Genomic DNA, 16,589 nt, shown 5'->3' on the forward strand with positions numbered 1-16,589 from the left:
AGTTGCTCCCACTGTTTGCCGGTGAATAGACCCTTTCCGGAATTCAGTGCCATCTGGTGACTCAAATGGCAGTTGATATTTTACTATACTAATGGCGGCAATGAACCTGCGGTCTGCACTATTTAATGGTGCACCGTCACTTAAAGGTAAAAAATAAACGAAAATGTGCACTTCACTACAATTATTTTTCAATCTCTTTTAGTGTCGATGGCGAAACAAATGCAGCCAGTCGGAACGAAGCGCCAACCCACATAGACTCCTTGATAGAAATATATACATCAAGGAGCTTTGAAGCCGAGTGAGTGCTACTAACAGATTGACTGGGACCGAGTTAGAAATGAACGCTTACGCAGCTCTTGCGTCCAATACCTGCTTCACGCCGCGCTAACATCTAGAATGTATTGGCCTCGAATCATCTGCTTAGGAGCATCCTCAGCTTCTTCCTTCATCAGTAAACAGAAGGCCGCCATCAGTATAGCACATATGCCGTTTTAAGATGATGATGATAGTGATCAAAGTGGCCAGACTGAATTCCGGAAAGGGTCTATTATCAGTCCAGCTTCTCCTAATCAGGTCTCCCGGGTCGCAGCCTAGAATCCCTGCAAGCGCTTCGGGTCACTACCGAGTTTGTCCGGTTGTCGCGGAAACAGTCATCTTGATGATCGGTGGGGTCGACTTGCACGGGACACGCCAGACTTGCACGGGACACGCCAGTTCAATCCTCGCTATTAGCTCCCCGCTCGCGGTTGGTTCGCCCTTCCTCTTCATGGGGTGATCCCCTTCACCAGAATTTAGTTGCGCTAAATTTCTCATGTGGAATGTTATGCAATCTGTACAGTTTCCAAGTCACATAAATTTGTAGCCGTAAAATAATAATACTGTCTGTGATCTCTCGCCTTTATCACGCTGCCAACTGCTTTTTAACCGCATCAACAATGCTGAAGTGGATATATTTAGCGACTCTCGGGTGTTCGCGATGAAAATGAAAGTACTTGTTGCCAATTTGTAACGTTTGTGTATTTTTGCCATGTCTCTGTTATTTTATTTCCTCATTTATTATGTGTACCAAAAAAAATACCTGTTGGTTGTTTTTGGGAACTTGAAAAAAATATTTATTATTATTATTAATCATATCGTGTGTGTGTGGTCAGGCAGCCGGAAGTTAGTCAGCCTCAGTGGACACCTGGTGTCTCAGCTGTAGGTCAGAAATTTAGCCAGCCAGTCCCTTAACATCCCAACAAACACAAATGACATATTTACTTGCACAGCCATATGAAACAGCCAACACACTTCCCATCTTTAACTATGTCACTAATTAACTAAAAGCTTTATACAGTATATTTTTAAGTAAAGATAAAACATGCAATATTTCCTACCTAGCAAGTATTTTCTCGTACCGTTTTGCAGCTCGGAGTACATACAGCAAAGGCTTCTGCGACACAGCAATTTTGGCTTGTCTTACTATACTGACTGACTGAGTGCAAGCTCATTTCCATAAAAAGATATCTACATGTCTTAACATTTGAGATAGCAGAAACAATCTTTCATTTTAGCAGCATCCTGCATAACATTCGACATCCCGTGCTCTTTGCTAAAACGTATGTTCTATACCTTTTGCAGTTGCACACCGTTAGTTTAGGCACGATGTCAGTGCTATTTCGCATTTTGCACGAAATTGACCGCTTGATTTGGTGACCTTAATGAGCATGCTCCAGGATACTGTAGTTGTTTTAATGACAACATTAGCTCTAAGATACAAACATGAAAAATCATCGTTTGCTTGTATGTGGTGTGTTGCACCTCTGTGGCCATGCTCGAATAAAGCCTAATTTTGTATAACTTGTTTCGCCGTCATCTTACATCTTCGTTCGTTTCTCTGGCCAACCGACATTCAGAAAACACGGCTGAAAAGTGTCGCGTATTTCCTCTTGCTACTTGTGTGACTCGCAGTTGTTTAACTGCGTGTGGAAGGGGCGGCGCAACAATTTTCTGACTTTGGCCAATTAACTGCAGGAATAAATCTGTGTCACCTATAGAATGAAGAACTTTCCTGCGTGCGCTAGTTCTTATAAAAAATTCGAAACAAATCAAAGGTCAAAGTGCCCCTCGACTCTCGCGCCGTCTTTTGAGTGACTTCTCTGGGGGATCACCCGGTTTTCTGTTGGGTTCTTTCTTCAGAGGCCCCAGCAGCTCTCTCCGCAATTGTCGACTTTTCTAAGGTTAGCACCGCCGGAGGTCGCGACGAGCTATCGATAGAAAAATCAGTTTGCCACGGGGCTGTCGGCAAATGTAGCAGGAGAGGGAGACAGGTTTTGTTGACTTGCGCCTGTACCCCAGTGACCTGCCACGGTAGGTGCGGTGGAAGCTTCATGTTCGGAACACTCATATTTACATCTTTCACCATGTGATCGCGATTTCACTTACGCCCACACTCGGAGAGGGGCGAGGCGATGAAAGGGAGATGGTTGATTGGTTTAGCGCGCACGTAGCTTCCACATCAGTGACAGCTGAGGTGTGAACAGAGTATAGAGTAATTGCTCCTCACATATCTCATCATTCTTCAAGAGCAGTGTCACATCTTTGTTCTTGATCGCCAAGGAACTACTCAATGTCAGTAGTTGTAGAACTCTACTTGATAAGCCCTGTACGTTGAACCTTAGAACAATTTTTGGAAGTGGTCTCCTATGCACGAAAGGTCGGCCCAACCTTAATAACGAAGTTCATGCCCCTATGAAAATGGTTAATACCATTTGAAAGTCATATTATTGCCAAATGGCAACAGCTGTTTACAAATAGTCAATCAGCAGGCAACAGATGTTAATCGTCATTGAGACGTCACCCTGCTGACCCGGATAGCCATTTCGCCACCCTCACCTTTTTGCCGTTCTATTGGTTATGGTCGGTGTATCATCAGTGTATCTACATGCTAACGTTAAATGGCTAAAGAAGGCAATCAAAGGACTATACATTTTATAATCTTTTGACTGCCTCCAATAGCCAATTAGCATTAGCATGTAGATACATTGGCAATGCACCGACAATAACCAATAGAATGGCAAAAAGTTGACGGTGGCGAAATGGCTATCCGGGTCAACAAGATGACATCTCAATGACGATTAACATCTGTTGCCTGCTGATTGACTGCTCTTAAATACCTGTTGCCATTTGGCAATAATACAAAATGGCATCAACCATTTTTATAAGGGCATAATTATCACATAGACGTCATTTGACCGAATTTCGTGACCATTTCGCCATTGTCAACCCCTCGTAAACTTTAAGCTGGCCAGCCGAAAAACTGCAATAGTTTACATGGCCTACCATTGATTCCATGCCTGATACACATAGTGCCGGCTTGCAATATGGGAAGAAAACAAAGATTGAAGGACAATTTAAAGACCCAGAATTTATTTATCACAATGTCATTAAAATGACGTGTTTTTTTTCAAGACTAAGTTAATCACCCAAATGTAAACGATGAGTGAAAAAATAACCTTTCCTTGCTTCCTGACATGTCTGTAAGGTGTCAGCTGAAAGAAGAAAAACATTATAAATTAAGTGGGCATATAACCAGAAATATTCTTGCAGCACATTCAAAACTATGCACAGAAGAACCTTGCTCACATGTTTTCTCGGCTGTTATGTTCACGGAAACCGGTCCTATCGAACGTCTAAAAGTATATATGTGTTAGAATTACAGGCTTCATGAATTTCCTTCTTGGTTCTTATGCCCAAACACTGCCACTCAAGGTGGCCGGCATGACTACTAGGAACACATACCCTGTTCCTTTTGCTTTACTCCCTTTATTTTACCTTTTTGCCTCTCTGCACTGTGTTTCTTGCTTGGTCCTGTATGACAATAAGAGATTCAGGCTCTCACGACCCCCCATTTTTCTTTACCACCTCCATGTTACCATGTCCAAGCAGTGCTGATTGCATCAAGCCCCACTGCTTTGATGTGGCATGCAGGGTGCAGTGATTTGTTTGAGGCAGCTGTGGTTTAGCTCGATGGGCTCAGAATTTTCGCATCCTTATATTTCAATATTTTCAACTATAGACAACGCATCACTGCGATGGCGCGGCTATCGGCACAGCACATGTACACACATGTCTGCTCACACGAATCTAGTTCCTGCGTATGCAGTGCCCATAGCTGCTGTGGGCAAACACAAGCTTGTCTGTAAACAGTGTGTTACTTATAGTTCAACCCCAATTTTAAGTGTTGAAAAAATTGTCAACATATAAAATAAGGCAATCTTTTTTACAGCCATAAAAGCTAAGGTGAGATAAACAGAGAATACAGCTTCCTGAAACATCTATAGCTATCCCAAGGGCATTATCAGTTGTTACATCTTCGCTCATGTCATGATCCTTTATTGTGACTGCATAAAGATGCAGCAGCAGGGTTCTACTGTATTTCACACAATGTTTGAATGTGCAATAGCTTTAACTTCCACAACACATCAGCCAACCACAGGTTGTCAAAATGTCAACTCCGCAATAATGTAATAAGAATGAATACAATAATAATCCCTGGAAAAGGGGTACAAGGGGGAGAAAGGTCAAAGAGGAATCTCCTTTGTCCCATTGTTCCCCATTTTATTTGATGTGATTATTATCGTCATTCTTGTCTTGAATAAAAGGGTCTAATCGTGTCTCTTAAGAGAGGGAAGCAGCTTACCTGGAAGAGCATAGCGCCCCCGGGACAGAAATCGAGAGAGGCTGTCCTCGACTTCCTTCCCCACATTGCTGTACTCCGTGAAGGTGCGAGCTGAAAGAGCAAATGAGAGTTGCAATTTAAAATGATAATAGCCCCTAGAAAGCTACACTCAAGTATTGGTACCCTTTTCCTCATTGTCCAGTTCTGCCAAAACGGTCATTCATTCATTTGTATGGTGAAATTCGTTCATGCGCATGCAGCTTGTGGGCACTGCCATGTTGTTATTGCGTCATTACTTGAATTTAATGTAAATATTCACTTCACCTTAGACAAAGATTTATTTATTACTTTTGATAAGATCTTTGGATGCTTGGCAATTTTAACAGCAGCCTGGGGGGCGCACTCATAGATGCACCACTCTTCAATCAGTTTGGGGAGTGCGTCTTTAAACGCTCACTCTTTTTATCGTACGGGAGGAAGCACCATCTATCCCCTAACATCGGAAATAATTTTCCTTTAGAAATTAAAGCTATGATGGTAGCACAAGAAAAGTTTCGTACAAAAAAATATAGGCAAAATAGGGACAAAAAATTGTTTTTTTTTGTCATGGGTCCCCAGTCAAGGGGTCAAGAAATAGATTAATCTTGTGTGTTAACATTTTTTTTTCGAAGCAAAAACATGACAGGACTATGTTATCAAGTGTATAGCTCTTTTTACTGTGGTCATAATAAAGTGGCATAGCCTTTGTCATTTGCCCAATAATGCTCAACAAACACAAAACTAAAACAAAAATTCTCGCAGACCAAGAGCCATTACTACATGCAGGGCAAGTTTCGAGGGTAAACATTTTGGCAGAGGCCTGCCTGGTCGGGAGAAAGCTTAAAAACTCAAAAACATCCGCCCACACACCAGCATCTGTGTTCCCTACATAAAGGGGACTAGCGAAGCGCTGTCATGTATGCTAGTAAAAGAAAGTATTCAGGAGTCCCACAAACCGGTATCAACACTTTGACGTATGATGCTGCGAATTAAAGGTCATCCCTCTAAACAAAGAGCGCAGGGCATTGTATATTCAATTCCATGCCACCTACATTGGAAAAACAAAGAACTTCCCAGAAAGAATTCAACAACACAAAAACAACTGCAAATTCGACCATGAGCGCAGCGCTGTTGCAGAGCACTGTGAGGACAATGAATATCGCATCAACTTTGCCAACACCCTCATAAATGTTGAGACAAACTTCTGCCAGCAGTTTTTTATAGTCATGGCATATCCAAACAACACCAGGAAACATCAATAGGTCCACTAGCACATTGCCATCATGCGACATGAACGGACTCAGCCACCTAACAAAGTGAAAAAAAAGAGACTATCGTAGAAGAAAACGAAGCTGTTGTCCCCTATCTGGAAGCAGTCGCCCCTGAAGAAAAAAACAAGCTGTTTTTGAAACGTTGGGACCTTGTTGTAGGATATGGTTGGTGATTTTTTTCAAATTCCAATGTATGAGTTTTGCATTTGTTTGAGTCATCATTCACTTTTTTACCATATTTACCCGCATAATGAACACACCTCTTTATTCTGAAATTGACATATATTTCGGGGGTGCGTTCATTATGCAGGGTAAATTTCTGCATTTACACACTTTGCGAAAATGTAATTTTAGGTGGCAGTATGACACGGCAAAGTACTGTGGCATGTCTCCACTGACGGAGGCGCATTGACGGCTGGTCGTGGGCGCGCTACAATAACCATGTTCTACAATTTGAAAACCTTTTTTTAGGGTGCTTTCGGTGTGCCTTCTGTCAAAGGAAAAGCGCCCTCCTAGTGAATAGTAAAAAAATCTTGCATGTAAGAAATTTAGGTGTCCAATAAAAGCATATGACCAAATAAGATCATATAAAAACTTTATAAAAACATATAAGAACAATATAGGAAATATATAAGATTATATAAGAAGTTTTAAGAAACTGAAAAGAAGTTTCTTATAACTTCAAATATAATTTTATATTGTTCTTATATGTTTTTATAAGGTTCTTGCATTTTCTTATATGATCTTATTGGATCATACGCGTTTGTTGGACATAAATTTTTTTTTATACATTTAAGATTTTTTACTAGGGAAGCTCACTCAGCATGGTGAGTGACGCGACCGTCCTTAGGCCTAACCACTTTCACGATTTCACTGTCCGAAAGCACACTACAGATGACCGCGTGCTTGTTGGCATCAATGCATTCGGTGGGCGAAACATGTCCAAAGCTGGGCAATTCCTCGACCCCAGCTTTGTTACGTGTATGCGCCACTCGGTTTCACTCTTGATCACATCCGCATTTACACACTTGCAGCCATGAAAGCATGTAACGCTATGCTTTGCCTGGTTTGAAGTGGCCTGGCCGCTTGGCGGCGAAAGAAAATTGGCTTGATGGCTAGCCGAGTTGGACGTAGTTTGAGACTCATGGAGCGAGTAGACACGGTAAATAAAAACATTCTAAAAACTTCTCAGGTGTTCCTCAAGCTTTGAGTGCTGTGACCTATTTAAAGCTTGAGTAATTAACATTCACCTCTAAGCTGACTGTGGTGGTAACTACGCACCCACCGGATCAATCAACCACCTTCCTCTCGTTACCTGACCCCGCCTTCTGCACATGGTTATGGGCGGGAGTGTAACACATGGCAAAAGGTAGACATATGACTGGTCCAACGAGCTTGTAGCTTCTACTACGATTTCAGCTGGTCATTCAACAGAATAGAGTGATGCAGCACAAAAAAAATTTGTGCCATTTCAGAATGTCTGAAGGAGAACACACCCTCAAACATCCTGAAACTGTAGAGTTTCCTGCAAAGCCGCTCGATTTGATTGGCCAAGCAGTAAATAAAAGGTACACTCACCAAAGCACTGTGTCGCCCATGATAAGCCTGCAACTCCCTTCAATAATTGGGAAACAACCAAAAAGCCACAGGAATGTAACACTAGATCCTGAAACAGAAAACAGAACAGCAAAATGCAGGAATTAACACAGTATACAAACCGCTTCAGCGAGTGACACTTAAAACTAGCTATAGTTCTTTGGGCACTGTCTTTTTATTACAGAAATTGTGAGTGAGGACGTGCTGTCATTATTTTTCTAGCCCTGTAAACCTTTCCCATTCGAAGGTCTCCGACGTCGGTTTCGCAAACTTCATAAAATCTGCCATTGCTCCATTATCAAGTTCTAAAGCAAGTGACAAGTTAAAATTTCAATGGTGGAGGCTCACAGACATTAAGCACCTGCTTCAAGCCCCTCGGCTGTCGAGAAAACACTATGTCAACCGCTCCGAAACATAGGTTTTGCGCAGAAGAGAGATTGAAGTGTGCTACTGATTCAGTAGAACTACATCATATTCATCAACCATTGTTAGCCGATTCACTATGCGACTCATCGTGAAAACGAGACTTGGACTTGGCCAGGGCAATATGTTTTACAGAGAAATGTTTACCGATTTGACGGACGCTGTCATTTTATTAAGCAGCCTTATATATTTGCTCTTTATGAAGCAGATAAAGAGGAGCAAAACACAAATAGTGCTATGGACAACGGCAAGTTGAAAAAGTGATAGGACAAGCGCTACTTGTGGTTCTTCAACTTGTCCTCGTACTGCCATTTGTGTATCACTATTGTTTGAGCAACTTGTCAAGCGGTTCAATTTAGTACCCGTGAAGCGGCTTGTCAGTGGCCTTGTCACTAAAGCAGGGAACATGCAGACAACAAATCACTTTGATGGTGATGATCACAACATTTTCATGTCATCTCAGAAAAATCGCCCCCGCCCCCCCAAAAAAAAAGCTGATCCTGCACTTATGTTGCATAATGTGTGCATCGTCTGACGGCAGAGACTGGAGGGTCACACTGCAGTTCTCTTCGTGCGTTACACTCCCTGTTTCAATGCGGTGACCAATAAATGTTTCGGTGATGCAAAAAAATAGAAAGAAAAAAAAAGACATTGCTCTGAATATTTTGTTGTTTCCCTTGTTTAACTTATCAAAACAAATTTCCCGTTAATTGGACCTCAAGATAAACGTGACACGCCGACCTATTAGGGATAACAGCAATCCAGTCCTCGTCAAATTAACTGAGGGCAATAAAAAAAACAAACAAGGAGGTCATGCAATAATTGTATAGGGGAATGGCAACGGTCCCAGGAAGATATGCTTCAGTTTGTGCAGTATCATTGATTTCCTCATTTGACAAGTGTCATCAGCTTTGGCCACTGCTCATGCATTACACTTTAGAGTGAAGCACACTGTACAATGGCATGTTTACTCCATGACATGCCAACCTTTTGCTGGGTTTCCAATTATCCTGAATAACACAAAAAATTGCAAATAAAAGAAGCAGTTAGATCAATAGGTCACAAAAATCTATGTGAAACGAGCAGTCTAGATCAGTGCATGCAGGGTGACTCCATGTGGGGCTGTATAGGAGCTTTACAACCACCCCAATAGCTTGTTAAATCAAACCCAATCATCCTCTGCTAAATGTGTGAGCTACATGGTCTTGGTAGACAGTTCAAATTCCTCACTTACCCCGCATATAAGTCGAGTTGTATTCACACTGCTTGCGTTTGCTTTGGCCTCCACCCCCCACCCATTTTCTCCCACACTAGGTGGCAGAAACACTGTTCTTATTCTGCATGTGGCTGATTATTAAAAGCCTTTTGGCTTTTCAATTTAAGTAAATGCACATATTGAAAAGGACCTTATTGCCTAGTAATCAGGTCTACGAGAAAATTTTGAAGTGTAGAATATATGAAGTTTGCTAGACCTATGGCGGACAATATTTACCCTCCAAATCAAAGCAGCACCAAATGTGTCAGCCATGTGCCCATGACAACTTCAGATGAGACTAATGACAAATGCATAAAGCATATGATAATTACAGAACGACCCGATACTATGACCCAGAAAGTTGAACAAGCTTACGTGAACACGCTTACAAAAAGATATCTAGAATGCCAAAGAATCAATGGAAATAAAAATAGGAAGACTTGACTGATCCTCTCTGAAGTCCCGATCTTGGTATCAATAGCATGCATCGATGCTTACAATCATGCTCTGCGGTGTGGCCAGAAAACACACCTGAGTGAAGCTCCCAATCATTATGCTCTTAGGTGGACAAAAGGCTCACTTCAAACAGCTTTCAGCAATAAAAAAAAAGCATGCCAGATACTAACATAACATGGTTTCCCCAAAAATAAAACATATAAATCTCCAACATCTTTAGGGGCTAAGGAAACAACCAAGGACGCACAAGAATGAAGCACCTCATCCCAAAGTGAATGGAACGCCAAGGTGCAACACATCGCTCTCCTAAGCAACTAACACTACTTATAATTTTTTGAACACCTTCCTGGTAAACTAAGAGCGGGAATATTAATTATAATTGCATGTGGTGCATCGCCTTCAGGATTGCTGGATGATGTGAAACTCTGGAAGATCTTCAAGATTAAAGTGAGCAGAAATTTTTTACTTGGCCTGAAAATGTCTCATACTTTGTATCTTGTTCAGAGTTAAGCAATAACACCATAGCTATCTACTAACACATTACGCCTAGAAAGTATCACCTACGTAAGACAAGAATGATTCAGACACTACCTATTGTTAGCGCCATTTTGTAAAAGAGACTTGCACAGTCTGCTCACTTTCCATGTGGCACACCCATGAGTTCTTTCGCCGGGCAGATGTGCCAGACGCATATTAAATCTCTCACACCGGCCTCCATGTCCACAACAAGGCTCTAACATTTCAGAAGTGTTGTCACGTGGCCATGCCCCTCTGCAGATTGACTGCTGTGGTGACATGTAGCTCAACAACGGTGGACTTCTCCTACTAGAACCTCAACATGGAAGGAACGAATTCCCAAGGGCTACGGCAGAATGTGCGGAACTTGAACTGACCGGCCGTGGCAGCAAACCCTCTCCAAGTTCCAGCCACCATTCCAACAGGGACGACGGGGAGCACAGGCTTTGTCAGTAGCGACGCCACCCCCACGAGCCAAAGTCCGTGGCAGCACCTGCGACAAAGAGCCCTTGCATAATCCCTGTCACCACTCCGGCTGGGATCACAGGGAGCACAAATGATGGCGGTGGAGCCACCACGAGCCAGAGCTACATGGCAGCACCTGCAGCAGCAAGGCCCCCACAAGTATACCACTCACCATCTTGAATGGGAACTCGGGGAGCGCAAGCGTTCGGAGGTGACGACAGCGCCACCACCAAAAATGATGTGGCAGCACAAGAACCAGGTTCTGATGGCAACAGGCGCTGACATCCAAGTCAACTCGGTGGCTGAGAAGGCAAATAATGTTTTGTAGTGATCGAAGTGGCCAAAAAGTTGCCAAGCGAAACTCAGCATTCAACTCTAATGATGAGCCACGCTGTTTCGACTATGATCGACATATGTCTGCGAATCGCTCTAAACCGCAGAAGTGTGAAGGCTGCATCAATTTTAATGGACATGGACAATTAATGGACCATTTTTGTGTGCAGGGAACAAACTGCCAGCAAAAACAGTGATGAAAACTCAAATGAGTTACTCCGACACTGCTAAATAAATAGGACAGCTTACCATCATCTCCTATTGATATCTGCCATTAAGCCTGTACCTCGGCACTCTAGGTGATGTCAGTGGTGTCCGTCTCAGGCAACTCAAACTAGTAGTTCACTGAGCAACCCCTCCTTGACCAGGCCTGCAGCGATTATAAATATGAAGAACAGATATATTACGTTACATAAATGACACAATATAGAAAAGGCACAGACAGTACCATACCTTCCAAGTTTGGGGACACCAAATTCGGGATAATTTCTAAGCAGGGGAGGGGGGGGGGGTGATTTAAAAAGAAATATTGAGAACAAATTTGCATGAAGACAACTTCATTATATTTATATATTGCACTGCCTATGCTCATGGGATTGCAGCAGTCCACAGTGATGGCAAAAACTCTTCTTTAGTACAAAAGAGAGGGGGAGGGTTATTTCTCTTTTCGGGAGGTTTTTCTGTCAATCATACAAACTGATCAAAATTTAAGAGACTTCTGGGTAATACGGGGAAGTTGGCAGGTGTGCAATACTAAACAGACACAATTTGCTACCGGCAATGGCAAAAGAGAATGCAGGTTGGATCAGCTATGCATAAAGGTACTTTGAACAACATATACCATATAGAGTGTACTCACGCAAGGCTAGCGAGCGCGGCACTCTGGGTACATCACCGTATTTGTGTTCGTGAAAGCAGACAGCGGAAAGCGCACAGCCTCACGGGCCACACTATGAAGCGAGCATTCTACGGTTCAGGTGACACCACGCATGAAAAAGATGTCGCTCTTGTGCGACAGTCTGCTGTTGCACAAGGAAAAAAGATGAACTGGAGAAAAAAAGACAAGGACAGCAGGCGTTGCAGGCTCCCAGTTTCTGCAAATCCCGAGAGTCCGAACATGCGTGCAAAATGGTTTGGACACTCCACTTGAAACGAGAATGACTCACTAGCATCATCGGGCAAAGCCCACACAAAAATCATGACAAGTGGAGAGTATGTGAGCATGTTAGTGAAGTTAATTAGTGCCCGTCTATTTTGTATGTCCAAATAAATAAATAAATAAATAAATAAATAAATATATATATATATATATATATGAGTAAAGCTATACACCAACTCAACTCTCCTACGTCACGCCGCGGTGGTGGCGCGGCGGACGCACTTCCGGTCTGGGGCGGTGGGCAGAAGTCGCCGTGCCAGACATGCATTCCTGTGTTCCCTTGGAAGAAACGAGACAAGAAACCTGCCTTCTCCTCAAAATGCTTCGATGGGGGCTGTACCAAGAGAGTCTGGAAAGGTTTGACGGTCAGTTTTCATGTGTTTTTGCCCCCTCCGTTCGTCCGAGGACGTGGATAGTAGCCGTGAAAGGGGCGAACCAGACGCTGTCGAACTACGATTGCGTGTGAGGGCAACACTTTGTGGTCGCCAGATGTATTTGCTTTGTTCCAACATGAACGAGAGAAAACCGCCAAGTTGTCCGGACCACCCACGGGTTCCCCCAGTGCGTCTTCAAATTCACACGGCCGCCTGATCGTTCAAACTTTCGTCTGCTCTTTCAAACTTGTCTGCTTTTTGTCGTCTGCTCGTTCAAACAAAAGCGGCCCGTTGACCAAACTTTGACCCGGTGATTGCAATAAGAAGTAATTGCAGGTCTCAAAAGACTTAAGTAGGCTCGGTGTAAACAGTAGATACAAGATGTTGATCATTGGTACCGGTGGCCATCACCGACTTGTTACGCTTGGTCTGTTCCCGCTTCCGATTTCCAGTATCGACGTCGACCATCGCCGTTGCCTTCTACACTTTTGCAGCAGGAGCGACGTCGCGAGCGAAAATAGCTAGAAGAATCCCATCATGGTTTTGGCTTCCATTCTGCGGCGTTCATGCGGATGAATCGCCGCACGTCAAATTATTTACGGAAAGTTAGCGGCGTAACTAGCCTTGATAATTTCGCTCAGGCGATTAAAGTGGTAAGACATTGCGATGAGGACGTAGAATCGACAATTACAACGCGAAAAAGAGTATGCAGACTCACACAGACGCCGACAACGTGATATTCGCATGGTTTGTTGACGCGGGACGCGGTGCTTCTTGCCCGCACTTCATATGCATCCGGTCGAACTGTCGTCTGCTCTTTCAAACATGGCTGCTTTTTGTCGCCAGCTCCTTCAAACGACAGCGGCCCGTAAACCAAACGTTGAACCGGTAATTGCGATAAGAACTAAGTGCAGGCCTCAAAACACTTTTGAAGGTTGGTTGGGGTGAGTAGGCTAAGTGTAAACTAGATACAAGAAGATGTTGATCATTGTTACCAGTGGCCATCACCGACTTGTAATGCCCGATTCTACTTGCGGTTTTCAGTATCGACGTCCACCATATCAGCTACGGTCCACGCTTTTGCAGTCCGAGCGACTTCGCGACTGAAAATAGCAAGGAGAATCTCATCGTGGGAGTCGGGCTGTAGCGCCCATTCTGCGGCGTCCACGTGAAATGAATCGCCGCACGTCACATTATTCACGCAAAATTTTGCCTCGTTAGTTTTTCTGAAGCCGCTCAAGTAGTCATACATTGTTAGGAAGACGTAGAATCAACAATTCCAACGCGAAAAAGAGCACGGGGACTCCCACCGACGCCGACAACAACGCAATTCAATGGTTTGTTTATGGGCGACGGCGGGCTTTTTGCCCACCATCTACCGCGCATGCGCGGCGCCTGTGGCGTCCGCTAGGGGCGCTCCGGTTCGTTTGTAAACATGAGTTGGTGTATACGCACTCCGGAATGCACTTCGGACGGAAATGGCTATACGCACTCCGCTTTTCTCGCATAAAACGAGTGGTCACAACGAATTTTCTAAGCGGAGGCATGGCATATATATATATATATATATATATATAGCGCAGTAGATCAAACGGCTCCAACCACAATGTTTTCTTTTTTTACGCGTTTCGCTCGCGTCGCTTGAGATCACCCACAGCGATAAGACGCGCGGGCCGACAAAGAAACCTGGCCAGTACAGATATGGGTAGGCAGCGATGCGTGCCGACGCGAGGTGACGACCCACGTGCGATAAAACGTTTGACAGGTCGACCGACGTGTTGGGTGACCGAATCATGGCTTCGCGATTAGAACTCGCAACCCGTCGGACGGTTTGACGAAAAGCGCGAGGAGAGATGCTCGCCTAAGGAAAATACCTGTCAGAATACACTTCTCGGGCGCGATTAGGCAAAGGCAGGGCAAGGAAACAAACCAAGGAGATGCTTGAACGGAAGCTTAGGAGGACACAGAGAAAAAAGGCTTACCTTCGAGAAGCACCGAGCAATGAGCCAATTGAGCAGTGCCCATAACCTCCAGGGCTGTTCATTCTTGCTCGCGTGGTGCCTCGCCACTTATTAGTCGCAAAATCCATTCTCGGACGCGGCATATCGGATCGATATGAGTTCTATGTAAAAATAAAAGACACACCAAACCGCAACAAAGCTTTGGAAGCTTCGACGCAAATGAAGTTCAGGGTGGATTGGATTGGCTTGTAAAAGACTTTGTTTCAGGGTGCATAATAAATGCGAAAATAAAAAAAGTTAACGTAACATTATTCGTAAAACAGTGGCGAACCGAAACAATAAAACGTTTTAACAAACTTAAAAACTAAAACAAATGTATTGAAATAATAGCTTTATACGCGATACGAAATTTCGCTTAGCCACACAACTACGACGGGATTTTAGTTTCGGTTTGGAATCGGAGGCTGCGTATTTTCGACACCGATTGGATATCCAGCGGGCGTGGACAATGGCGTCATGAACGTAAAAATAGCAGCTTTTATTTTGACATCTTAGTTATTTTTACGTCAACAACACGTTTTCTTTGGATGCCGCTGACTGCATTGTGAAATGTCGGTAGCTCGGCGTGTGTGTGGCCGGGTGCTCGGCTCGGCAGCTCGGCGGTGTCCGCGCTGGTGCGTGTTGTCAACATTGCCGCCTGTACTCGTCGCGTCCTTAGGAACATCAAAATAAGCGTTCTCCATTTTCAAAATTCGCCCGGTGCCGTCCGTCACTCCTTTTGCAAATGAAGATTACGTGTACCGGAGGCGACAGAACCCAGCCGCAGTAATTTCGTACGCATTTTTACGGAGCTGTACTTGTGTGCAGTACGACGGATTATCACCCTTGCATAGAATAGCTGCGAAGGCCGTGCAAGCAGCGAGCGAGTAGCCTTGACTGGCATGGCTGCAGCCGATGCTGGAGCGCTCGTGGCGCGCGAGCCAAAGCAACGAGCTCGCGCTTTTAGCACTGTGGTCGACAGCACTTTTTTTTTTCAGTGTTAGTCATAAAAAAGAAATGTCGTAAATATCGCCAAATGTGCCAACAAAACAAAAAGTCCGAAAAAAAAGGCGGCCGAGGTTGAGGTTTTTAAGGGTCTATGAAGTAATTTTTTTTTTATTTATTTGTTTGCCAGTTTTTTTGCGCCCCTCTTTGAGTACTGTCGCATTTTTTTGTATTATTTTCACGTTTATTTTTCGTTGGTTTTACTTCAGATATTATTTGCATAAGCATTTTTGAGCTGACTTCGCACCTGTGGATATTGTCATGATGGATTCGGGAGCCCATATTCGGGTCTTATAAATTTTGAGCCATTGCAATTTCAACTCACTGTAAATAATTTAGGAAAAAATTAAACGTTTGTCTGTAAATATGGTTGTATTAGCGCGTGTGGATGTAGATTGTAGTCATATATTAACACTATTAAAATATTCAGATATGGCTAATTGTCATATTTTTGTTTGCCTGGCTAACAAAAGTGTGTCAACCAATTTTATTTTAGTGATCTGGTGTCTTCGTGTATATAAACTAATTTATTATTATTTATTGAAAATATAAGAACGTAGGATTTCATTATCCCAAATTGTTAACTTCTCTCATTAATTTAAGAAAATTTACAAAAAAAATGTACAATTCGTGACATATATTCGGCGATTCAAACATTTGGGCAAGGAATGAAGCAATGCGTTGCATCCTTAACATGTTGTTTGAAGTTATATAGACGAAAATGGTCGCTCCCAGAAATAAGTAATTGTAAAGTAATTGCATTACTTTTTGATGTAATTTGTAATTGTAATGAATTATTTTTCAGATAGTAGTAGTTGTAATCATGGTTAAACTACTTTTGGAGCGAAATGATTGTAATTGTAATTAAATTACATTTTGGAAGCAATTTACCATGTATGGTTTTCTGCAATTTGCCGCGGAACACAAGAGCCAATTGAACCTCTAGCGTATATTATAACTATGGTTTGTACCTAAAGTTTGATTTACTTGCAGCAGAATTTGGCCGGTATTGCACTGCCACCGGGGGCGCTTGATTG

General features: G+C 43.2%; 1 protein-coding gene across 4 annotated transcripts; it reads right to left on the reverse strand.

The window, feature by feature from the left end:
• Nucleotides 1-3,391: 3,391 nt before the first annotated feature.
• Nucleotides 3,392-14,712, reverse strand: LOC120843651. Of its 4 annotated transcripts, XM_040215080.3 has the most exons (8): nucleotides 14,530-14,712; nucleotides 11,264-11,384; nucleotides 10,854-10,983; nucleotides 10,594-10,709; nucleotides 7,549-7,636; nucleotides 4,682-4,771; nucleotides 3,625-3,660; nucleotides 3,392-3,530 (listed from the first exon to the last, which is right to left on the reverse strand). In XM_040215080.3, exons 3-8 carry the CDS (start codon nucleotides 10,964-10,966, stop codon nucleotides 3,527-3,529), a joined length of 447 nt encoding a protein of 148 aa, XP_040071014.1. In that variant the 5' UTR covers nucleotides 10,967-10,983; nucleotides 11,264-11,384; nucleotides 14,530-14,712; the 3' UTR covers nucleotides 3,392-3,526. The 4 variants fall into 4 exon arrangements, with proteins under 4 accessions (XP_040071014.1, XP_040071012.1, XP_040071015.1 ...); XM_040215078.3 differs by lacking the exon at nucleotides 11,264-11,384; XM_040215081.3 differs by lacking the exon at nucleotides 3,625-3,660.
• Nucleotides 14,713-16,589: the final 1,877 nt, after the last annotated feature.

The sequence above is a fragment of the Ixodes scapularis genome, unplaced genomic scaffold (genome assembly GCF_016920785.2).
Source record: "Ixodes scapularis isolate PalLabHiFi unplaced genomic scaffold, ASM1692078v2 PGA_scaffold6__148_contigs__length_123643588, whole genome shotgun sequence".
Classification (NCBI taxonomy): Eukaryota; Metazoa; Arthropoda; class Arachnida; order Ixodida; family Ixodidae; genus Ixodes; species Ixodes scapularis.